The 25,178-nt window shown below is 49.6% G+C and overlaps 1 protein-coding gene across 1 annotated transcript in view; it reads right to left on the bottom strand.

The window, feature by feature from the left end:
* Positions 1–25,178, bottom strand: part of LOC134984329 (oocyte zinc finger protein XlCOF22-like) — a 70,805-nt gene that overhangs the window by 35,794 nt on the left and 9,833 nt on the right. The window contains exons 2-3 of the mRNA XM_063949934.1: positions 18,166–18,357; positions 17,632–17,710 (exon numbers count right to left, since the gene is read on the bottom strand). Coding sequence (XP_063806004.1) covers positions 17,632–17,710; positions 18,166–18,357 — 271 coding nt within the window. The remainder of the gene's footprint in view (positions 1–17,631; positions 17,711–18,165; positions 18,358–25,178) is intronic.

The following is a 25,178-nucleotide window of genomic DNA, read 5'->3' as shown; positions in this document are numbered from 1 at the left end:
AATAACCCTTTAGTTAAACAATAACTATATACAAGTATTGCAGACAATCCGCACTTGGGATGGGCGCCCAGCATCCACTACGGACTACGAGAAATATCTTATTTTCTCTAACGTCCTAAGTGGATGCTGGGACTCCGTAAGGACCATGGGGATTATACCAAAGCTCCCAAACGGGCAGGAGAGTGCGGATGACTCTGCAGCACCGAATGAGCGAACTCTAGGTCCTCCTCAGCCAGGGTGTCAAACTTGTAGAATCCTGCAAATGTGTTTGACCCCGACCAAGTAGCTGCTCGGCAAAGTTGCAAAGCCGAGACCCCTCGGGCAGCCGCCCAAGAAGAGCCCACCTTCCTTGTGGAATGGGCTTTCACTGATCTAGGATGCGGCAGTCCAGCCGCAGAATGCGCAAGCTGAATTGTGCTACAGATCCAGCGAGCAATAGTCTGCTTTGAAGCAGGAGCACCCAGCTTGTTGGGTGCGTACAGGATAAATAGTGAGTCAGTTTTCCTGACTCTAGCCGTCCTGGAAACATAAATTTTCAGGGCCCTGACTACATCCAGCAACTTGGAATCCTCCAAGTCCCGAGTAGCCGCAGGCACCACAATAGGTTGGTTCAAATGAAACGCTGAAACCACCTTAGGAAGAAATTGGGGACGAGTCCTCAATTCCGCCCTATCCATATGGAAAATCAGATAAGGGCTTTTACATGACAAAGCCGCCAATTCTGACACACGCCTGGCCGAAGCCAGGGCCAACAGCATGACCACTTTCCACGTGAGATATTTTAGCTCCACGGTTTTAAGTGGCTCAAACCAATGCGACTTAAGGAAATCCAACACCACGTTGAGATCCCAAGGTGCCACTGGAGGCACAAAAGGGGGCTGAATATGCAGCACTCCTTTAACAAAAGTCTGAACTTCAGGCAGTGAAGCCAGTTTTTTCTGGAAGAAAATCGACAGAACCGAAATCTGGACCTTAATGGACCCCAATTTGAGGGCCATAGTCACCCCTGACTGTGGGAAGTGCAGGAATCGACCCAGTTGAAATTCCTCCGTTGGGGCCTTCCTGGCCTCACACCAAGCAACATATTTTCGCCATATGCGGTGATAACGTTTTGCAGTCACATCCTTCCTGGCTTTGATCAGCGTAGGAATGACTTCCTCCGGAATGCTCTTTTCCTTCAGGATCCGGTGTTCAACCGCCATGCCGTCAAACGCAGCCGCGGTAAGTCTTGGAACAGACAGGGCCCCTGCTGCAGCAGGTCTTGTCTGAGCGGTAGAGGCCATGGGTCCTCTGAGATCATTTCTTGAAGTTCTGGGTACCAAGCTCTTCTTGGCCAATCCGAAACAATGAGTATAGTTCTTACTCTTCTCCTTCTTATTATCCTCAGTACCTTTGGTATGAGAGGAAGAGGAGGGAACACATAAACCGACCGGTACACCCACGGTGTCACTAGAGCGTCCACCGCTATCGCCTGAGGGTCCCTTGACCTGGCACAATATTTTTCTAGCTTTTTGTTGAGGCGGGACGCCATCATGTCCACCTGTGGCCTTTCCCAACGGTTTGTAATCAGCCGGAAGACTTCTGGATGAAGTCCCCACTCTCCCGGGTGGAGGTCGTGCCTGCTGAGGAAGTCTGCTTCCCAGTTGTCCACTCCCGGAATGAACACTGCTGACAGTGCTAACACGTGATTTTCCGCCCATCGGAGAATCCTTGTGGCTTCTGCCATTGCCATCCTGCTTCTCGTGCAGCCCTGTCGGTTTACATGGGCGACCGCCGTGATGTTGTCTGACTGAATCAGTATTAGCTGACTTTGAAGCAGGGGTCTTGCCTGACTTAGGCATTGTAAATGGCTCTTAGTTCCAGAATAGTTATGTGTAGGGACATCTCCTGGCTTGACCATAGTCCTTGGAAATGTCTTCCCTGTATGACTGCTCCCCAGCCTCGAAGGCTGGCGTCCGTGGTTACCAGGACCCAGTCCTGTATGCCGAATCTGCGGCCCTCCAGAAGATGAGCACTCTGCAGCCACCACAGTAGAGACACCCTGGTCCTTGCAGACAGGGTTATCATCCGATGCATCTGAAGATGCGATCCGGACCACTTGTCCAACAGATCCCACTGAAAGATCCGTGCATGGAACCTTCCGAACGAAATTGCTTCGTAAGAAGCTACCATCTTTCCCAGGACTCGCGTGCAGTGGTGCACCGACACCTGTTTTGGTTTGAGGAGGTCTCTGACTAGCGATGACAACTCCTTGGCCTTCTCCTCCGGGAGAAACACCCTTTTCTGTTCTGTGTCCAGAACCATCCCCAGGAACAATAGACGCGTTGCAAGAACCAGCTGCGACTTTGGAATATTCAGGATCCAGCCGTGCTGTTGTAGCACTTCCCAAGCTAGTGCTACTCCGATCAGCAACTGTTAGGGTCTCCTGCCCTGTGCTGCCACGTCGTCAAGGCAACCGGGAGACAAGTGTTAGCAGAGTAACCTGAGCGCAGCTGATACTCCGGTTCGGGTCTTTTGCTGTGCAGTGGTTACAGGCTCTGTGCACGGCAGGGGATCCGATGCTGGTTTTTGTGCTCACAGTCTGTGAGGTCTGAGTGGGGCGTGGACAGCACCTGCTATATAAGGCCTCTTCTCAGGTTAAGCAGATGCTGCTGAATCTTTGTTGGTTAGTCAGTTCCTAAAAGTTAGCCAGTACTGTGTAGCTTTGTATTTGTTGTTGCTTACTGCAAATAGGCTTGGGGATTTGGTACTACACTCTGCCAATCCAGACCTAGCAGTAAGACTGGAGTCAGTCGTTTAACTTGCTGGGGTTCTTTTGCTACTCTGTGAACTTAGCAAGTTTGCGGCTGTATTCTCAGATTTGCCTGCCTAAATCCTGTCTCACTGTGCAAGGTGTTCAGGTGTAAGTTTAGTGGCAGTAAGCTGAACCTGTGCACTGCAAGTGAGGATTAGGATTGGGGAGACTCTCCTTGTGTCTATCATTCCATCTCTGACCAAGGAGTTTACTGCCACACCCGTTGGTAACCCTTTAGGGTTTTGCTGTTGCCCTAGCAACAGCATTTCGGGTTCTCTACGTATTAAAACACAACATCTTGCTTTTTCCATCTGAGCATTACTAATACTAGGGAGACACCCAGTTTCTTAGCCTCTGGGCTTCTCTGTTCACTTTGTGTTTATTTTGTTACCCTATCACCTTCTGTGTACGTAATGTCATATTCCCCAGTCTGTCTGTGAGTTCATTTGTTTTGCATCCCTATCCGTTCAGACACCAGTACATTCCTGCAGGCACTGGTGTACATAACAGTTCAAACACCAGTACATTCCTGCAGGCACTGGTGTGCATAACAGTTCAGACACCAGTACATTCCTGCAGGCACTGGTGTGCATAACATATTCAGCAGCCTAATACTCCTGTTGAAATTTTGTGCGAATATGGAGCATACCCCTCAAAATACGTTGCAACAGGTGGTCGATCAGGTGCAGGTCCTGACTCGACAATTTAATGATTTGTCCATTAAAATGCACACCTCCCAGGCCGCTGGCGGAGCTCCCGCAGCAGCAGCACCTTCAGGGGTTAAGGAGCCAAAAGTAAATCTCCCGGATCGTTTTTCTGGAGATCGCTCGCAGTTCTTTTGTTTCAAGGAGAGCTGCAAGCTATACTTCCGGCTTAGGCCTCAGTCTTCTGGGTCGGAGATTCAGCGGGTGGGCATAGTGATTTCCTTGCTACAAGGAGACCCACAGGTCTGGGCATATGGGTTGCAGCCTGACTGTCCGTCGCTTAAAAGTGTTGATGCTTTTTTTACGGCCCGGGGCATGTTGTATGATGACCCTGACAAGACGGCCTCAGCCGAGGCTAAGATTTCGATCCTTAAGCAAGGGCGAAGGCCAGTTGAGGTTTACTGTACGGAGTTTTGGAGGTTGGCCCATGATACCCAGTGGAATGACCCAGCCCTGAGACACCAGTACCGAAGAGGTCTTTCTAACCAGATAAAAGACCAACTGGTACAATATCCCTTGCCTGATAGCTTGGATCAGCTCATGCAGTTATCCATCCGGGTGGATAGACGGCTGAGAGAGCGTAGGCTTGAAAGGGAGACCGAGGTTTCCTTCTTTCCCAAGGGAACCTCAGACTCTAAGGAATTTTCCGAGGAGCCTATGCAGATTGGGGCTACCCGCCTCTCCTCGCGTGAGAAGACGCGGAGGAGACAGCAGGGGTTGTGTTTGTACTGTGGGAATAAAGGTCATGTGGTAGTATCATGCCCAGAAAAGCCGGAAAACTTCAGGGCCTGAGGGTGATGGGAAATATCCTGTCAGGCCAGAAGTCAGAATTTCCCAAGAAGACTTTTATCATTCCGGTGACCTTGAAGATCCTCGGTCAAACTGTCAAGACTGAGGCCTTTGTGGACAGTGGGGCCGACTGGGTTTTTATGGACCGCCAATTCGCCCTGAAACACTCTGTTCCCTTAGTACCCTTGGCATCGGAAATTGAGATGTGGGTTAAACGGGGAACCATTATCCCAAGGTAAAATTACCTCTTGCACTAGCCAGATTTCTTTGTTTATTGGAGCCACACACTCTGAAAAATTGTCCTTTTATGTGACTGTCTGTACTTTTGCCCCATTGGTGTTGGGGTTACCCTGGTTAAGGGCCCACAATCCTCAATTTGACTGGGTCTCTGGGGAGATTCTTAGTTGGGGTACTGATTGTTTCAGGACTTGCTTGAGCCTTCCAGTCAGGCTCTCGCAGCTAAGTTTGCCAGGATTGCCAGGGTGTTGTGCAGATTTTGCGGACGTGTTCTCCAAACAAGTTGCAGAGGTACTACCTCCCCATCGCCCCTATGACTGTGCCATTGATTTGTTGCCAAATGCTAAGCTTCCCAAGAGCAGGTTGTACTCCCTGTCACGTCCTGAGACTCAGGCTATGGCAGAGTACATTCAGGAGAACTTGGCTAAGGGATTTATCAGACCTTCACAGTCTCCAGTTGGGTCGGGGTTCTTCTTCGTGGGTAAAAAGGACGGTTCGTTGCGACCCTGCATCGACTTCAGGGAATTGAACCGTATCACGATTAAAAACTCATACCCACTGCCTCTCATTTCGGTCTTGTTTGACCAGCTTCGTACTGCCACCATTTTTTCTAAGATTGACCTACGCGGTGCGTACAATCTAATCCGAATAAGAGAGGGGGATGAATGGAAGACTGCCTTTAATACCCACTCAGGGCATTATGAATATTTGGTGATGCCTTTTGGGCTCTGTAATGCCCCGGCAGTCTTCCAGGATTTCATGAATGATGTGCTCAGGGAATATTTGGATAGATTCTTAGTTGTATACTTAGATGACATCCTAATCTTCTCCCATTCCCTGGAGGAACATCGGAAGCATGTACGCTTAGTCCTCCAGAAACTCAGAGACCACCGGCTTGGGGCGAAGCTGGAGAAGTGCGAATTTGAAGTTCAGCAAATCGCATTTCTAGGATATATTATCTCCCCAGAAGGTTTCCAAATGGAGGGTTCCAAGGTACAGGCAGTCCTGGATTGGGTGCAGCCCACTAGTTTGAAGGCGCTTCAGCGTTTCCTGGGCTTTGCAAATTTTTATAGACGATTTATCGCTGGATTTTCGTCTATAGTGGCGCCCTTGGTGGCACTCACTAAGAAAGGAGCGGATGTTGCTCACTGGTCTTTTGAGGCTAAAGCGGCTTTTGCCCGTCTCAAAAGGGCATTTGTATCGGCCAAGGTACTGCGACACCCAGATCCAGAGCGTCCTTTTGTGGTGGAGGTGGATGCCTCTGAGATGGGTATTGGGGCAGTGCTCTCTCAGATGGGAGTGTCTGATAATCGCCTTCATCCCTGTGCTTACTTTTCCCGTAAATTTTCGCCTGCCGAGATGAATTATGACGTGGGTAACCGGGAATTGTTGGCTATTAAGGATGCACTCGAGGAGTGGAGACACTGGCTTGAGGGGGCTAAGTTTGTGGTCTCAATTCTCACCGACCATAAGAATCTGGCATATTTAGTGTCAGCGAAGCGTCTCAATGCCAGGCAGGCACAATGGGCTTTGTTTTTTGCTCGCTTTAATTTTTTGATAACATATCACCCTGGGTCAAAAAACATCAAGGCTGATGCGCTCTCGCAGAGTTTTGCTCCAATCCAGGAGACCACCGAGGAGCCGTTGCCCATTGTGTCCCCATCATGTATTAAAGTGGGCATTACCCAGGACCTCTTATCATTAGTCCTTAGAGCACAGGAGCAGGCTCCTCCAGACCTTCCGGTAGGTCTTTTGTTTGTGCCTCCTAGGTTAAGACAGCGAGTGTTCCTGGAATTCCATGCCAAGAAGTCGGCAGGTCACACGGGTATTGCCAGAACTCGGGAGTTGCTATCTAGGGCGGTGTGGTGGCCCTCGGTGGCTAAGGATGTGGATCAGTGGGTTCGGGCATGTGACATCTGTGCCCGAAATAAGACTCCTAGAGGGGTTCCTGTTGGCCCATTACATCCACTCTCTATCCCATCTAAGCCATGGACCCACATTTCAATGGATTTTGTGGTGGACTTGCCCAAATCCTCGGGGATGACAGCCATCTGGGTTGTCGTTGACAGGTTTTCGAAGATGGCGCACTTCGTTCCACTGGTTGGGCTGCCATCGGCCAGACGCCTGTCTGAATTATTTATGCTGCATGTTGTGCGTCTCCACGGGTTGCCACTTGATGTGGTCTCTGACCGCGGATCCCAGTTTGTGGCCAAATTCTGGAGGGCATTTTGTTCCGATCTCCAGATTTCTGTCAGCTTGTCGTCAGGCTACCATCCGCAGTCTAATGGGCAGACTGAAAGGGTGAACCAGTCCTTGGAGCAGTTCCTCAGGTGTTATGTCTCCAAGTGTCAGACTGACTGGGTTGCTCATCTGTCCATGGCGGAGTTTGCCTATAACAACGAGGCTCACTCTGCTACAGGGATCTCTCCCTTCCTTTGTGTGTATGCGCATCATCCTAAGGCCAATTCTTTTGACCCCCTGGACTCCACGCCTGGTGGTTCCTCTGTGTTTCGGTCCTTAGAGGTATTTGGAGGAAAGTGAAGAAAGCCCTTGTGTCTGTGTCATTAGTGACCAAAAGGGTTTTTGACAAGCGGAAAAGACCCTGCAGCTTCAAATTAGGAGACTTCGTCTGGTTGTCTACCAAGAATTTGAAGTTGAGACAGCCATCTCATAAGTTAGGCCCCCGGTTCATCGGCCCTTATAAGATCACCAGGGTTATCAATCCGGTGGCATTTCAGTTAGATCTGCCCCGTTCTTTGGGTATCAATAAAACATTTCATTGTTCCCTTTTAAAACGGGCGATTAGTAATCCTTCTTCCAGTGGAAGACCTTCCCCTCTTCTGATACGTGGCCAGAGGGAGTTTGTTGTTGAAAGGATTCTTGACTCCAAGATGGTTCGGGGTCGGCTGTCATTTTTGGTGCACTGGAAGGGGTATGGCCCGGAGGAGCGGTCGTGGGTGCGCAGTTGTGATCTTCATGCCCCCAGACTGATACGCTCTTTCTTCTCGCAGTTCCCCGATAAACCCGGAGGTAGGGGTTCTTTGACACCTCGTCAGAGGGGGGGTACTGTTAGGGTCTCCTGCCCTGTGCTGCCACGTCGTCAAGGCAACCGGGAGACAAGTGTTAGCAGAGTAACCTGAGCGCAGCTGATACTCCGGTTCGGGTCTTTTGCTGTGCAGTGGTTACAGGCTCTGTGCACGGCAGGGGATCCGGTGCTGGTTTTTGTGCTCACTGTCTGTGAGGTCTGAGTGGGGCGTGGACAGCACCTGCTATATAAGGCCTCTTCTCAGGTTAAGCAGATGCTGCTGAATCTTTGTTGGTTAGTCAGTTCCTGAAAGTTAGCCAGTACTGTGTAGCTTTGTATTTGTTGTTGTTTACTGCAAATAGGCCTGGGGATTTGGTATTACACTCTGCCAATCCAGACCTAGCAGTAAGACTGGAGTCAGTCGTTTAACTTGCTGGGGTTCTTTTGCTACTCTGTGAACTTAGCAAGTTTGCGGCTGTATTCTCAGATTTGCTTGCCTAAATCCTGTCTCACTGTGCAAGGTGTTCAGGTGTCAGTTTAGTGGCAGTAAGCTGAACCTGTACACTGCAAGTGAGGATTAGGATTGGGGAGACTCTCCTTGTGTCTATCATTCCATCTCTGACCAAGGAGTTTACTGCCACACCCGTTGGTAACCCTTTAGGGTTTTGCTGTTGCCCTTAGCAACAGCATTTCGGGTTCTCTACGTATTAAAACACAACATCTTGCTTTTTCCATCTGAGCATTACTAATACTAGGGAGACACCCAGTTTCTTAGCCTCTGGGCTTCTCTGTTCACTTTGTGTTTATTTTGTTACCCTATCACCTTCTGTGTACGTAATGTCATATTCCCCAGTCTGTCTGTGAGTTCATTTGTTTTGCATCCCTATCCGTTCAGACACCAGTACATTCCTGCAGGCACTGGTGTGCATAACAGTTGTTATGCACACCAGTGCCTGCAGGAAAGTACTGGTGTCAGAATTGTTATGCACTCCAGTGTCTGCAGGAATGTACTGGTGTTTGAACTGTTATGCAAAACAAATGGACTCACAGACAAACTGGGGAATATGACATAACGTACACAGAAGGTGATAGGGTAACAAAATACACACAAAGTGAACAGAGAAGCCCAGAGGCTAAGGGACTGGGTATCTCCCTTGTATTAGAACTGCTCAGATGGGAAAAGCAAGATGTTGTGTTTTAATACGTAGAGAACCCGAAATGCTGTTGCTAAGGGCAACAGCAAAACCCTAAAGGGTTACCAACGGATGTGGCAGTAAACTCCTTGGTCAGAGATGGAATGATAGACACAAGGAGAGTCTCCCCAATCCTAATTCTCACTTGCAGTGCACAGGTTTTAGCTTACTGCCACCAAACTGACCCCTGACACCTAGCACAGTGAGACAGGATTAGACAGGCAAGTCTTAGAATACAGCCGCAAACTTGCTAAGTTCACAGAGTAGTAACAGAACCCCAGCAAGCTAAACGACTGACTCCAGTCTTACTGCTAGGTCTGGATTGGCAGAGTGTAATACCAAATCCCCAGGCCTATTTGCAGTAAGCAACAAACAAATACAAAGCTACACAGTACTGGCTAACTTTCATGAACTGACTAACCAACAAAGATTCAGCAGCATCTGCTTACCCTGAAAAGAGGCCTTATAAAGCAGGTGCTGTCCACGCCCCACTCAGACCTCACAGACTGTGAGCACAAAAACCAGCACCGGATCCCCTGCCGTGCACAGAGCCTATAACCACTGCACAGCAAAAGACCCGAACCGGAGTATCAGCTGCGCTCAGGTTACTTCACTAGCACTTGTCTCCCGGTTGCCATGACGACGTGGCAGCACAGGGCAGGAGACCCTAACAGTACCCCCCCTCTGACGAGGGGTCAAAGAACCCCTACCACCGGGTTTATCGGGGAACTGCGAGAAGAAAGAGCGTATCAGTCTGGGGGCATGAAGATCACAACTGCGCACCCACGACCGCTCCTCCGGGCCATACCCCTTCCAGTGCACCAAAAATGACAGCCGACCCCGAACCACCTTGGAGTCAAGAATCATTTCAACAACAAACTCCCTCTGGCCACGTACCAGCAGAAAGGGAAGGTCTTCCACTGGAAGAAGGATTACTAATCGCCCGTTTTAAAAGGGAACAATGAAATGTTTTATTGATACCCAAAGAACGGGGCAGATCTAACTGAAATGCCACCGGATTGATAACCCTGGTGATCTTATAAGGGCCGATGAACCGGGGCCCTAACTTATGAGATGGCTGTCTCAACTTCAAATTCTTGGTAGACAACCAGACGAAGTCTCCTAATTTGAAGCTGCAGGGTCTTTTCCGCTTATCAAAAACCCTTTTGGTCACTAATGACACAGACACAAGGGCTTTCTTCACTTTCCGCCAAATACCTCTAAGGACCGAAACCACAGAGGAACCACCAGGCGTGGAATCCAGGGGGTCAAAAGAATTGGCCTTAGGATGATGCCCATACACACAAAGGAAGGGAGAGATCCCTGTAGCAGAGTGAGCCGCGTTGTTATAGGCAAACTCCGCCATGGACAGATGAGCAACCCAGTCAGTCTGACACTTGGAGACATAACACCTGAGGAACTGCTCCAAGGACTGGTTCACCCTTTCAGTCTGCCCATTAGACTGCGGATGGTAGCCTGACGACAAGCTGACAGAAATCTGGAGATCGGAACAAAATGCCCTCCAGAATTTGGCCACAAACTGGGATCCGCGGTCAGAGACCACATCAAGTGGCAACCCATGGAGACGCACAACATGCAGCATAAATAATTCAGACAGGCGTCTGGCTGATGGCAGCCCAACCAGTGGAACGAAGTGCGCCATCTTCGAAAACCTGTCAACGACAACCCAGATGGCTGTCATCCCCGAGGATTTGGGCAAGCCCACCACAAAATCCATTGAAATGTGGGTCCATGGCTTAGATGGGATAGAGAGTGGATGTAATGGGCCAACAGGAACCCCTCTAGGAGTCTTATTTCGGGCACAGATGTCACATGCCCGAACCCACTGATCCACATCCTTAGCCACCGAGGGCCACCACACCGCCCTAGATAGCAACTCCCGAGTTCTGGCAATACCCGGGTGACCTGCCGACTTCTTGGCATGGAATTCCAGGAACACTCGCTGTCTTAACCTAGGAGGCACAAACAAAAGACCTACCGGAAGGTCTGGAGGAGCCTGCTCCTGTGCTCTAAGGACTAATGATAAGAGGTCCTGGGTAATGCCCACTTTAATACATGATGGGGAAACAATGGGCAACGGCTCCTCGGTGGTCTCCTGGATTGGAGCAAAACTCCGCGAGAGCGCATCAGCCTTGATGTTTTTTGACCCAGGGCGATATGTTATCAAAAAATTAAAGCGAGCAAAAAACAAAGCCCATCGTGCCTGCCTGGCATTGAGACGCTTCGCTGACTCTAAATATGCCAGATTCTTATGGTCAGTGAGAATTGAGACCACAAACTTAGCCCCCTCAAGCCAGTGTCTCCACTCCTCGAGTGCATCCTTAATAGCCAACAATTCCCGGTTACCCACGTCATAATTCATCTCGGCAGGCGAAAATTTACGGGAAAAGTAAGCACAGGGATGAAGGCGATTATCAGACACTCCCATCTGAGAAAGCACTGCCCCAATACCCATCTCAGAGGCATCCACCTCCACCACAAAAGGACGCTCTGGATCTGGGTGTCGCAGCACCTTGGCCGAAACAAATGCCCTTTTGAGACGGGCAAAAGCCGCTTTAGCCTCACCAGACCAGTGAGCAACATCCGCCCCTTTCTTAGTGAGTGCCACCAAGGGCGCCACTATAGACGAAAATCCAGCGATAAATCGTCTATAAAAATTTGCAAAGCCCAGGAAACGCTGAAGCGCCTTCAAACTAGTGGGCTGCACCCAATCCAGGACTGCCTGTACCTTGGAACCCTCCATTTGGAAACCTTCTGGGGAGATAATATATCCTAGAAATGCGATTTGCTAAACTTCAAATTCGCACTTCTCCAGCTTCGCCCCAAGCCGGTGGTCTCTGAGTTTCTGGAGGACTAAGCGTACATGCTTCCGATGTTCCTCCAGGGAATGGGAGAAGATTAGGATGTCATCTAAGTATACAACTAAGAATCTATCCAAATATTCCCTGAGCACATCATTCATGAAATCCTGGAAGACTGCCGGGGCATTACAGAGCCCAAAAGGCATCACCAAATATTCATAATGCCCTGAGTGGGTATTAAAGGCAGTCTTCCATTCATCCCCCTCTCTTATTCGGATTAGATTGTACGCACCGCGTAGGTCAATCTTAGAAAAAATGGTGGCAGTACGAAGCTGGTCAAACAAGACCGAAATGAGAGGCAGTGGGTATGAGTTTTTAATCGTGATACGGTTCAATTCCCTGAAGTCGATGCAGGGTCGCAACGAACCGTCCTTTTTACCCACGAAGAAGAACCCCGACCCAACTGGAGACTGTGAAGGTCTGATAAATCCCTTAGCCAAGTTCTCCTGAATGTACTCTGCCATAGCCTGAGTCTCAGGACGTGACAGGGAGTACAACCTGCTCTTGGGAAGCTTAGCATTTGGCAACAAATCAATGGCACAGTCATAGGGGCGATGGGGAGGTAGTACTTCTGCAACTTTTTTGGAGAACACGTCCTCAAAATCTGCATAACACCCTGGCAATCCTGGCAAACTTAGCTGCGAGAGCCTGACTGGAAGGCTCAAGCAACTCCTGAAACAATCAGTACCCCAACTAAGAATCTCCCCAGAGACCCAGTCAAATTGAGGATTGTGGGCCCTTAACCAGGGTAACCCCAACACCAATGGGGCAAAAGTACAGACAGTCACATAACAGGACAATTTTTCAGAGTGTGTGGCTCCAATAAACAAAGAAATCTGGCTAGTGCAAGAGGTAATTTTACCTTGGGATAATGGTTCCCCGTTTAACCCACATCTCAATTTCCGATGCCAAGGGTACTAAGGGAACAGAGTGTTTCAGGGCGAATTGGCGGTCCATAAAAACCCCGTCGGCCCCACTGTCCACAAAGGCCTCAATCTTGACAGTTTGACCGAGGATCTTCAAGGTCACCGGAATGATAAAAGTCTTCTTGGGAAATTCTGACTTCTGGCCTGACAGGATATTTCCCATCACCCTCAGGCCCTGAAGTTTTCCGGCTTTTCTGGGCATGATACTACCACATGACCTTTATTCCCACAGTACAAACACAACCCCTGCTGTCTCCTCCGCGTCTTCTCACGCGAGGAGAGGCGGGTAGCCCCAATCTGCATAGGCTCCTCAGAAAATTCCTCAGAGTCTGAGGTTCCCTTGGGAAGGAAGGAAATCTCAGTCTCCCTTTCAAGCCTACGCTCTCTCAGCCGTCTATCCACCCGGATGGATAACTGCATGAGCTGATCCAAGCTATCAGGCAAGGGATATTGTACCAGTTGGTCCTTTATCTGGTTAGAAAGACCTCTTCGGTACTGGTGTCTCAGGGCTGGGTCATTCCACTGGGTATCATGGGCCAACCTCCGAAACTCCGTACAGTAAACCTCAACTGGCCTTCGCCCTTGCTTAAGGATCGAAATCTGAGCCTCGGCTGAGGCCGTCTTGTCAGGGTCATCATACAACATGCCCAGTGCCGTAAAAAAAGCATCAACACTTTTAAGCGATGGACAGTCAGGCTGCAACCCATATGCCCAGACCTGTGGGTCTCCTTGTAGCAAGGAAATCACTATGCCCACCCGCTGAATCTCCGACCCAGAAGACTGAGGCCTAAGCCGGAAGTATAGCTTGCAGCTCTCCTTGAAACAAAAGAACTGCGAGCGATCTCCAGAAAAACGATCCGGGAGATTTACTTTCGGCTCCTTAACCCCTGCAGGTGCTGCTGCTGCGGGAGCTCCGCCAGCAGCCTGGGAGGTGTGCATTTTAATGGACAAATCATTAAATTGTCGAGTCAGGACCTGCACCTGATCGACCACCTGTTGCAACGTATTTTGAGGGGTATGCTCCATATTCCCACAAAATTTCAACAGGAGTATTGGGCTGCTGAATATGTTATGCACACCAGTGCCTGCAGGAAAGTACTGGTGTCAGAACTGTTATGCACTCCAGTGTCTGCAGGAATGTACTGGTGTTTGAACTGTTATGCAAAACAAATGGACTCACAGACAAACTGGGGAATATGACATAACGTACACAGAAGGTGATAGGGTAACAAAATACACACAAAGTGAACAGAGAAGCCCAGAGGCTAAGGAACTGGGTATCTCCCTTGTATTAGAACTGCTCAGGTGGAAAAAGCAAGATGTTGTGTTTTAATACGTAGAGAACCCGAAATGCTGTTGCTAAGGGCAACAGCAAAACCCTAAAGGGTTACCAACGGATGTGGCAGTAAACTCCTTGGTCAGAGATGGAATGATAGACACAAGGAGAGTCTCCCCAATCCTAATTCTCACTTGCAGTGCACAGGTTTTAGCTTACTGCCACCAAACTGACCCCTGACACCTAGCACAGTGAAACAGGATTAGACAGGCAAGTCTTAGAATACAGCCGCAAACTTGCTAAGTTCACAGAGTAGTAACAGAACCCCAGCAAGCTAAACGACTGACTCCAGTCTTACTGCTAGGTCTGGATTGGCAGAGTGTAACACCAAATCCCCAGGCCTATTTGCAGTAAGCAACAAACAAATACAAAGCTACACAGTACTGGCTAACTTTCATGAACTGACTAACCAACAAAGATTAAGCAGCATCTGCTTACCCTGAAAAGAGGCCTTATAAAGCAGGTGCTGTCCACGCCCCACTCAGACCTCACAGACTGTGAGCACAAAAACCAGCACCGGATCCCCTGCCGTGCACAGAGCCTATAACCACTGCACAGCAAAAGACCCGAACCGGAGTATCAGCTGCGCTCAGGTTACTCCACTAGCACTTGTCTCCCGGTTGCCATGACGACGTGGCAGCACAGGGCAGGAGACCCTAACAACAGTTCAAACACCAGTACATTCCTGCAGGCACTGGTGTGCATAACAGTTCAGACACCAGTACATTCCTGCAGGCACTGGTGTGCATAACAGCAACTGTTCCCTGGACCTCGCCTTTATAAGGAGATCGTCCAAGTACGGGATAATTATAACTCCTTTTTTTTTTAAGGAGTATCATCATTTCGGCCATTACTTTGGTAAATACCCTCGGTGCCGTGGACAGACCAAACGGCAACGTCTGGAATTGGTAATGACAGTCCTGTACCACAAATCTGAGGTACTCCTGGTGAGGAGGGTAAATGGGGACATGCAGGTAAGCATCCTTGATGTCCAGTGATACCATGTAATCCCCTTCCTCCAGGCTTGAAATAACTGCCCTGAGCGATTCCATCTTGAACTAGCATCTTTTTATATACGTGTTCAAGGATTTCAAATTTAAAATAGGTCTGACCGAACCGTTCGGTTTCGGTACCACAAACATTGTGGAATAGTAATCCCTTCCTTGTTGAAGGAGAGGTACCTTGACTATCACCTGTTGCGAATACAGCTTGTGAATTGCCTCTAGCACTGCCTCCCTGTCCAAGGGAGTCGTTGGCAAGGCAGATTTTAGGAAACGGCGAGGGGGAGACTCCTCGAATTCCAGCTTGTATCCCTGAGACACCACTTGTAGAATCCAGGGATCCCCCCCGTGAGCAAGCCCACTGATCGCTGAAGTACTTGAGACAGGCCCCCACCGCACCTGGCTCCGCCAGTGGAGCCCCAGCGTCATGCTGTGGACTTAGAGGAAGCGGGGGAGGACTTTTGTTCCTTGGAACTGGCTGTATTTTGCAGCTTTCTCCCTCTACCTCTGCCTCTGGGCAGAAAGGACGCGCCTTTAACCCGCTTGCCTTTCTGGGGCCAAAAGGACTGTACCTGATAATACAGTGCTTTCTTTTGCTGTGAGGGAACATGGGGTAAAAATGCTGATTTCACAGCTGTCGCTGTGGAAACTAGGTCCGAGAGACCATCCCCAAACAACTCCTCACCCTTGTAAGGCAAAACTTCCATGTGCCTTTTAGAATCTGCATCCCCTGTCCACTGCCGAGTCCATAAGCCTCTCCTAGCAGAATTGGACAATGCACTTATTTTAGATGCCAGCCGGCAGATCTCCCTCTGTGCATCTCTCATGTATAAGACTGAGTCTTTTATATGCTCTATGGTTAGCAGAATAGTGTCCCTGTCTGGGGTGTCAATATTTTCTGACAGGGAATCTGACCACGCAGCTGCAGCACTGCACATCCATGCCGAAGCAATAGCTGGTCTCAGTATAATGCCTGAGTGTGTATAAACAGACTGCAGTATAGCCTCCTGCTTTCTATCAGCAGGTTCCTTGAGGGCGGCCGTGTGCGGAGACGGCAGTGCCACCTTCTTTGATAGACGTGTGAGCGCTTTATCCACCCTAGGGGATGTCTCCCAACATAACCTGTCCTCTGGCGGGAAAGGGTACGCCATTAGTAACTTTTTAGAAATTACCAGTTTCTTATCGGGGGAAGCCCACGCTTCTTCACATACTTCATTTAATTCATCAGATGGGGGAAAAACCACTGGTAGTTTTTTCTCCCCAAACATTATACCCTTTTTTGTGGTACCTGGGGTAACATCAGCAATGTGCAAGACATTTTTCATTGCCGCAATCATATAACGGGTGGCTCTATTGGAATGTACAGTAGTCTCCTTGTCGTCGACACTGGAGTCGGTATACGTGTCGACATCTGTGTCTGCCATCTGATGTAGCGGGCGTTTTAGAGCCGGTGATGGCTTTTGAGACGCCTGGGCAGGCACGAGCTGAGAAGCCGGCTGTCCCACATCTGTTATGTCGTCAAACCTTTTATGTAAAGAGTCGACACTATCACGTAATTCCTTCCACATGACCATCCATTCAGGTGTCGGCCCCGCAGGGGGTGACATCACATTTATCGCCTCCACATAAGCCTCCTCATCAAACATGTCGACACAGCCGTACCGACACACCGCACACACACAGGGAATGCTCTGACTGAGGACAGGACCCCACAAAAGCCCTTTGGGGAGACAGAGAGAGAGAGAGTATGCCAGCACACACCAAAAGCGCTATATAACACAGGGATTAACACTATAACTGAGTGATTTTTCCCAATAGCTGCATATATATATATATATATATTGCGCCTAAATTTAGTGCCCCCCCCCCTCTCTTTTTTAACCCTATGTAGTCTTGAAACTGCAGGGGAGAGCCTGGGAGCGATCCTTCCAGCGGAGCTGTGAGGGAAAATAGCGCCAGTGTGCTGAGGGAGATAGCCCCGCCCCTTTTTCCGCTGACTTCTCCCGCTTTTCTATATGTATATCTGGCAGGGGTATTTTACACATATATAGTCTCTATGACTATATTATGTGTTATTTGCCAGCAAGGTACTCTATATTGCAGCCCAGGGCGCCCCCCCCGCGCCCTGCACCCATCAGTGACCGGAGTGTGAGGTGTGCATGGGGAGCAATGGCGCACAGCTGCAGTGCTGTGCGCTACCTTCATGAAGACCGAAGTCTTCTGCCGCCGATTTCCAGGAACGTCTTCTTGCTTCTGGCTCTGCAAGGGGGACGGCGGCGCGGCTCCGGGACCGGACGACCGAGGCTGGGCCTGTGTTCGATCCCTCTGGAGCTAATGGTGTCCAGTAGCCTAGAAGCCCAAGCTAGCTGCAAGCAGGTAGGTTCGCTTCTCTCCCCTTAGTCCCTCGTAGCAGTGAGTCTGTTGCCAGCAGATCTCACTGAAAATAAAAAACCTAAAATATACTTTCTTTTCTAGGAGCTCAGGAGAGCCCCTAGTGTGCATCCAGCTCAGCCGGGCACAAAATTCTAACTGAGGTCTGGAGGAGGGAGGAGCCAGTGCACACCAGGTAGTCCTAAAGCTTTCTTTAGTTGTGCCCAGTCTCCTGCGGAGCCGCTATTCCCCATGGTCCTTACGGAGTCCCAGCATCCACTTAGGACGTTAGAGAAATGTGATCAGATGATGTGTGTATATAGGGGCCCCCATACCTGCTCTCCCCTGTACAATACATGACAGTCTCCTCTTACCCAGTGATGTGAGGGGCCGGTGATTCTCCATCATCACGTCCTTGTACAGACCCCTGTGTTCCTCTATATACTCCCCTTCCTGCATGGAGACATAGACAGTGACTTCCTGACGCCTTATAGGAACCGGACACACACAGTGATACATTCATCACCCAGACACATCCCCTGGTGTTACTGTACAATGTCCCATTCCCAGCAGTCACCTCTCCAGTCATCACCCAGACACATCCCCTGGTGTTACTGTATAATGTCCCATTCCCAGCAGTCACCTCTCCAGTCATCACCCAGACACGTCCCCTGGTGTTACTGTAATAATGTCCCATTCCCAGCAGTCACCTCTCCAGTCATCACCCAGACACGTCCCCTGGTGTTACTGTATAATGTCCTATTCCCAGCAGTCACCTGTCCAGTCATCACCCAGACACATCCCCTGGTGTTACTGTATAATGTCTCATTCCCAGCATTCACCTCTCCAGTCATCACCCAGACACGTCCCCTGGTGTTACTGTATAATGTCCCATTCCCAGCAGTCACCTCTCCAGTCAGCAGCTGAATGATCTTGTTGGTGAGTTCCAGGATCTTCTGGTCACTGTGCCTCTCATGTATCAGTGAGTGAGGTGGAGGCACCGTGATGGGGCTCTTAGTTCTGCTCAGTCCACGTGACACACGGCTATGGCTGCTGGGTGTCTCACACTCACCAGATGTCTTCTTTACTACTGTGCAACTCTGCAAAATGGGGGATACATCAATATCACTATAAATACTGACAGATCCCCTCACCTCCCCAGTCATGTCCCTGTATTATTACTATAGATATAAGTGACGTCACTGTGACACTCCCAGATCCCCTCACCTCCCCAGTCATGTCCCTGTATTATTACTATAGATATAAGTGATGTCACTGTGACGCTCCCAGATCCCCTCAAGTCCCCAGTCATGTCCCTGTATTATTACTGCAGATAGGGCTAACAGACCAGGGTGACATAGAAGCGGAAGACTGAGTGCGGATAAGAGGGTTAGGAGGACAATTGGCTGGGGTTTGTGAAGAAGTGGGCCTTGAGAGCCCATTTGAAGTTTTGTAGAGAGGTGGAGAGTGAGATGGGGAGAGCACGTGCAAAATAGGTAGGACTGGGAGGAGGTAATCAGTTGACAGGATAAGGCCCCCAATTCTGAGACACACCTAGCAGAAGCCAGGGCCAGTAACATCACCGTCTTCCACGTGAGGTACTTGTCTTCTACCATCACCAGAGGTTCAAAGCAGGAGGACTGTAGAAAACGTAACTTAACATCTAGATCCCAAGGTGCCATAGGGGGCACAAAGGGAGGTTGTATATGAAGCAGCCCTTGCAAGAAGGTCTGAATTTTTGGCAGGAGAGACAACTTTTTCTTGATGGAGATGGAAAGAACTGAAATCTGGACTTTAATGGATCCCAGACATAAGCCCTTATCCACTCCAGCCTGCAGGAAACACAGGAACCTTCCTAAGTGGAATTCCGAAGAGGGATATGTGCGTTCTTCGCACCAAGAGACATATCTCCGCAAGATATGATAGTGTTTTGACATCACAGGTTTTCTGGCTTGTACCATAGTGGCAATTACCTTTTTGGAAAGCCCTTTGTGAGCTAGGATGTTCCGCTCAACTTCCATGCCATCAAACTAAGCTGCCGTAAGTCCGGGTAGACGAACGGTCCTTGTTGAAGAAGATCCCTTCTTAGTGGTAGAGGCCAAGGGTCCTGTACAGACATGTCCAGAAGAGCCGTGTTCCATGCTCTTCAGGGCCAATCCAGGGCAATCAAGATTGCTTCCACTTTTTGTTGTCTGATCCGCTTGAGGAAACAGGTAGACCAGCTGGTAAGGCCAAAGCGAAGTCAGCGCATACACTGCATTCGCCTGAGGGTCCCTGGTCTGTGAGCAATAGCAGCGAAGCTTCTTGTTGAGATGAGAGGCCATCAAGTCGATCTGTGGGCAACCCCACCTGTGGATGTTCAGTTGGAACACCTGAGGGTGTAGTCCCCACTCCCTCAGGTGGAGGTCGTGGCGGCTTAGGAGGTCCGCCTCCCAGTTCTCCACTCCCGGAATGAAGATTGCGGACAGCGCTCTTGCATGTTTTTCTGCCCAGAGGAGTATTCTTGACACTTCTCGCATGCAGGCCCTGCTTTTTGTCCCTCCTTGTCGATTGATGTACGCCACTGCCAAAGCGTTGTCCGACTGCACCTGGATTGCCTGTGGCCTTAGTAGAGGAGACGCCTGAAGCAGAGACGTTCTGGATAGCCTGAAGTTCCAGAATGTTGATTGGAAGCAGGGCCTCCTGGGCAGACCACCTGCCCTGGAACTGTGCCCCTTGGGTGACAGCTCCCCATCCTCATAGACTTGCATCTGTTGTGAGGAGGATCCAGTCCTGAATCCCAAAGTTCCAGCCTTCCAAGAGGTTGGAAGACTGTCCACCACAGGAGTGAAATCCTGGCCAGGGGTGACAGCCGAATCATCCGGTGCACCTGAAGATGGGAACCGGACCATTTATTCAGGATGTCCAATTGGAAGGGTCTTGCATGGAACCTTCCGTAGGAGGCCACCATCTTTCCCAACAATTTTATGCAAAGATCAACGGACACTCGAGCAGGTCTGAAGACCATGCATACCATTTCTTGGAGTGCTCTCGCCTTGTCAACTGGGAGGAATACTTTCTATGCTACAGTATCCAGTAGCATGCCCAGAAACAGGAGCCGCGGAGACGGTTCCAGGTGGGACTTCTGTAGATTAAGGATACACCCGTGGTGAGACAGGCGTTGGATAGTGCGATCTATGTGGAGTAATAGAAGCTCCCTTGATCTTGCTTTTATCAGGAGATCGTCAAGGTATGGGATCACATTGACCCCCTGGACCCTGAGCTGAAACATCATTTCCACCATCACCTTCGTGAACACCCTTGGAGCTGTAGACAGGCCGAAGGGTAATGCCTGAAATTGGTAATGATCGTTCAGCAGGGCAAACCTCAGAAAGGCCTGATGACATGGCCAAATTGGGACATGTAGATAAGCATCCTTGATATCCAGGGATACTAGGAACTCCTGTGGTTCCAGGCCTGCGATCACTGCCCTCAGAGATTCAGTCTTGAATCTGAAAACCTTCAGGTAAGGATTCAAGGACTTCAGATTCAGAAGGGATCTCACAGACCCATCTGTTTTCGGTACTACAGACTGTAGTAACCCTGTCCTTGTTGCAACAGTGGTACTGGGACAATGACCTGGGACTGTACCAACTTCTCTATGGCCAGTAGTAGAGTACCATGCATACTTTCCAAAACTGGTAAGCCTGATTTGAAAAATCGTTGGGGAGGAGAAACGTCAAACTCCAGCTTGTAGGCCTGAGAGATAAGGTCCCTTACCCAAGCATCTTGGCAAGAACCGTCACAGATGTGGCTTAAGTGACGTAACCGAGCTCCCACCACGAGATCCCCCCGGGGTGGGTGTGCACCGTCATGCTGAAGTGTTTGCGGGAGCAGAACTGGTTTTCTGGTTCTGAGACCCAGCAACTGCTGGTTTTATAGGTATTGCCCTGGAGCCTCTCGCTGCATTGGAGGCTCCTCTGGCTCTGGATCGAAATCTGGAGGACCGAAAGGACTGAGTAGATGGTCCCGTTTAGGAACGTCTAGCAGGAGGGGCACCCGAAGGGAGAAATGTGGATTTTCCGGCCGTAGCCTTCGAAATCCAGGTGTCCAGGTCACCTCCAAAGAGCCATTCACCTGTGAAGGAAATAGATTCCACATTACGGTTTGAGTCAGCATCAGCGATCCACTGACGTAACCATATGGCTCTGCGCGCAGACACAGCCATAGCCGTGGTTCTAGCACTAACAGTGCCAATCTCTTATAAGGAGTCACAGAGGACTCTTGCCGTGTCCTGAATGTGAGACAGTAAGGCAACAGTGTCGTCTAAGGTCATATTACCCAAGAGATCTTCCTTTATTTGTCTAGCCCAGGAATGGATTGCATGTGTCATCCTGCAACCTGCAATGACAAGCCATTGTGCTACGCCTGCAGCAACGTAAATAGGATTTTAATACCTACCGGTAAATCCTTTTCTCTTAGTCCATAGAGGATGCTGGGGATGCTTCAAGAACCATGGGGTATAGACGGGATCCGCAGGAAACATGGACACACTATAAGACTTTGAATGGGTATGAACTACCTCCTCCCTATATGCCCCTCCTCCAGACTCCAGTTATAGGAACTGTGCCCAGGGAGATGGACATTTCGAGGAAAAGTATTTATTTAACATTTTAAACTAAGGTGAGATACATACCAGCTCACACCACCAACACGCCCTACAACATGGCATTCAACAACAACGCATGCAACGGCATGATCAACAACAGTGACAGACTGACTGCACTCAGCACAACATGTGCGTAACTACAACCAATAACTGCAGATACCGTCCACACTGGGACGGGCGCCCAGCATACTCTATAGACTAAGAGAAAAGGATTTACCGGTAGGTATTAAAATCCTATTTTCGCATACGTCCTAGAGGATGCTGGGGATGCTTCAAGAACCATGGGGTTTATACCAAAGCTCTAGAACGGGCGGGAGACTGCGGATGACTCTGCAGCACAGATTGACCAAACAAGAGGTCCTCCCCAGCCAGGGTATCAAACTTGTAGAACTTCGCAAAGGTGTTTGATCCTGACCAAGTAGCAGCTCAGCTGTAATGCCGAGACCCCTCTGGCAGCCGCCCAGGATGAGCCCACCTTCCTGGTAGAATGGGCCTTCACCGACTTCGGTAACGGCAATCCTGCCGTAGAATGAGACTGCTGAATCATATTACAGATCCAGCGTGCAATAGTCTGCTTGGAAACAGGAGCCCCAATCTTGTTGGGAGCATACAGGACAAACAGAGCCTCTGTTTTCCTAACTTAAACCGTTCTGGCGACATAGATTTGCAAAGCTCTGACCAAGGCATCAGTAGCCACTGGAACCACAACAGGCTGGTTCACGTGAATTGAAGAAACCACCTTTGGCAAAAATTGCTGACGAGTTCTCAACTCCGCCCTATCAGCATGGAAGATTAAATAGGGACTTTTGTGCGACAAAGCAGCCAATTCAGATACCCGCCTTGCAGATGCCAAGGCCAACAGCATGGCTACTTTCCAAGTAAGGAATTTTAACTCAACCTTATGCAAAGGTTCAATCCAATGAGATTGCAGGAATTGCAACACCATGTTAAGATCCCATGGTGCCACTGGGGGTACAAAGGGAGGTTGTATGTGCAGTACGACTTTCACAAAGGTCTGAACTTCTGGAAGGGAGGCCAACTCCTTCTGAAAGAAAATAGATAAGGCCAAAATTTGTACTTTAATGGAGCCTAACTTTAGGCCCTCATCCACACCTGCTTGCAAAAAATGGAGCAACCGCCCCAGCTGAAATGCCTCCGTAGGAGCCTTCTTGGATTCACACCAAAACACATCTTTTCTTCAAATATGCTGGTAATGCTTTGCCGTTACTTCTTTTCTAGCCTGAAGAAGTGTGGGAATGACTTCACTGGGAATACCCTTTCGGGCTAGGATTTGGCGTTCAACCACCACGCCGTCAAACGCAGCTGTGGTAAGTCTTGATACACGCACGTCCCCTGTTGCAACAGGTCCTCATGAACAGGAAGAGGCCAGGGATCTTCTATGAGCAACTTCTGAAGCTCTGGATACCAGGCCCTTCTTGGCCAATCCAGAACAATGAGTATCGCCTGAACCCTTGTTCTTCTTATAATCTTTATCACCTTTGGAATGAGAGGAAGTGGAGGGAACACATATACTGACGGAAACACCCACTGTGTCACTAGGGCGTCCACTGCTATAGCTTGAGGGTCCCTTGACCTGGAACAATATCTCTGAAGTTTCTTGTTGAGGCGTGACGCCATCATGTCTACTTGAGGAACTCCCCAACGACTTGTCACTTCTGCAAAGACCTTTCGATGAAGACCACACTCTCCTGGCTGGAGATCGTGTCTGCTGAGGAAGTCTGCTTCCCAGTTGTGCACACCCGGAATGAAGACTGCTGACAGAGCGCTGGCATGTCTTTCCGCCCAGGGAAGAATCTTCGTGGCCTCGGCCATCGCCGCTCTGCTCCTTGTACCGCCTTAGCAGTTTATGTACACCACTGCTGTTATGTTGTCTGACTGAATCAAGACAGGCAGACCTCGAAGAAGATGTTCTGCTTGCAGTATGCCGTTGTAAATGGCTCTTAATTCCAGAATGTTTATGTGTAGACAAAACTTCTTGGCTCGACCATTTTCCCTGAAAGTTTCTTCCCTGTGTGACTGCTCCCCAGCCACGGAGGCTTGCATCTATGGTCACTAGGATCCAATCCTGAATCCTGAACCTGCGCCCCTCCAGAAGGTGAGAACTGTGCAGCCACCACAGAAGGGAGATTCTGGTCCTGGGAGATAGAATTATCTTCCGATGCATGTCCAGGTGAGACCCGGACCATTGGTCCAACAGGGTGCAGTATGGTATGCCGGCAACCAGCATACCGACGCCGGGAGCCCGACTGCCGGCTTACCGGCAGTGTGGCGAGCGCAAATGAGCGCCACGCTTTTTTATTCTCCGTCCAGGGGGGTCGTGGATCCCATGAGGGAGAATAAGTGTCGGTATACAGGCTGTCGGGATTCCGGCATCGGTATACTGTGCGCCGGGATCCCGTCAGTCGGCATACTGAAGACCACCCGGTCCAACAGGTTCCACTGAAACACCCTTGCATGGAACCTGCCATATACGGAATGGCCTCGTAGGCCGCCACCATCTTCCCCAGCAACCGAGTGCATTGAAGAACTGACACTTTTGTTAGTTTCAGAAATTGTTTTACCATGTTCTGTAATTCAAGAGCTTTTTCCATTGGAAGAAAAATTCTCTGCAATTCTGTGTCCAGAATCATTCCCAGAAACGAAAGCCGTGTCGTTGGATCCAACTGTTATTTTGGCAAATTTAGGAGCCACCCGTGTTGTTGCAGAATCGTCAGTGAAAGAGCCACATTCTTCAACAATTGCTCCTTGGACCTCGCCTTTATGAGGAGATCGTCCAAGTACAGGATAATTGTGATTCCCTGCTTGCGCAGGAGAACAATCATTTCCGCCATTACTTTGGTGAAAATCCCGTGGACAGAACAAACGGCAACGTCAGAAATTGGTAATGACAATCCTGTACCGCAATCCTCAGATAAGCCTGATATGGAGGATATATGGGGACGTGTAAGTCGGTATTCTTTAAGTCGACCGACACCATAAAATCCCCCTCTTCCAGCGTGGAGATCACTGCACGTAGAGATTCCATCTTGAATTTGAATTTCTTTAGAAAGAAATTGAGTGATTTTAGGTTCAGAATCGGTCTGACTGAACCATCCGGCTTCGGGACCACGAACAGGCTCGAATAAAACCCTTCCACCCGCTGTGACGGGTGCACAGTGACAATCACTTGACTGTGACACAACTTTAGTATTGCAGCGCTTACTATTTCCCTTTCTAGAAGAGATGCTGGCAAGACCGACTTGAAAAATGGGT

The sequence above is a fragment of the Pseudophryne corroboree genome (genome assembly GCF_028390025.1).
Source record: "Pseudophryne corroboree isolate aPseCor3 chromosome 3 unlocalized genomic scaffold, aPseCor3.hap2 SUPER_3_unloc_5, whole genome shotgun sequence".
In the NCBI taxonomy this organism is placed as follows: Eukaryota; Metazoa; Chordata; class Amphibia; order Anura; family Myobatrachidae; genus Pseudophryne; species Pseudophryne corroboree.
This window is presented reverse-complemented; position numbering and strand designations above follow the sequence as displayed.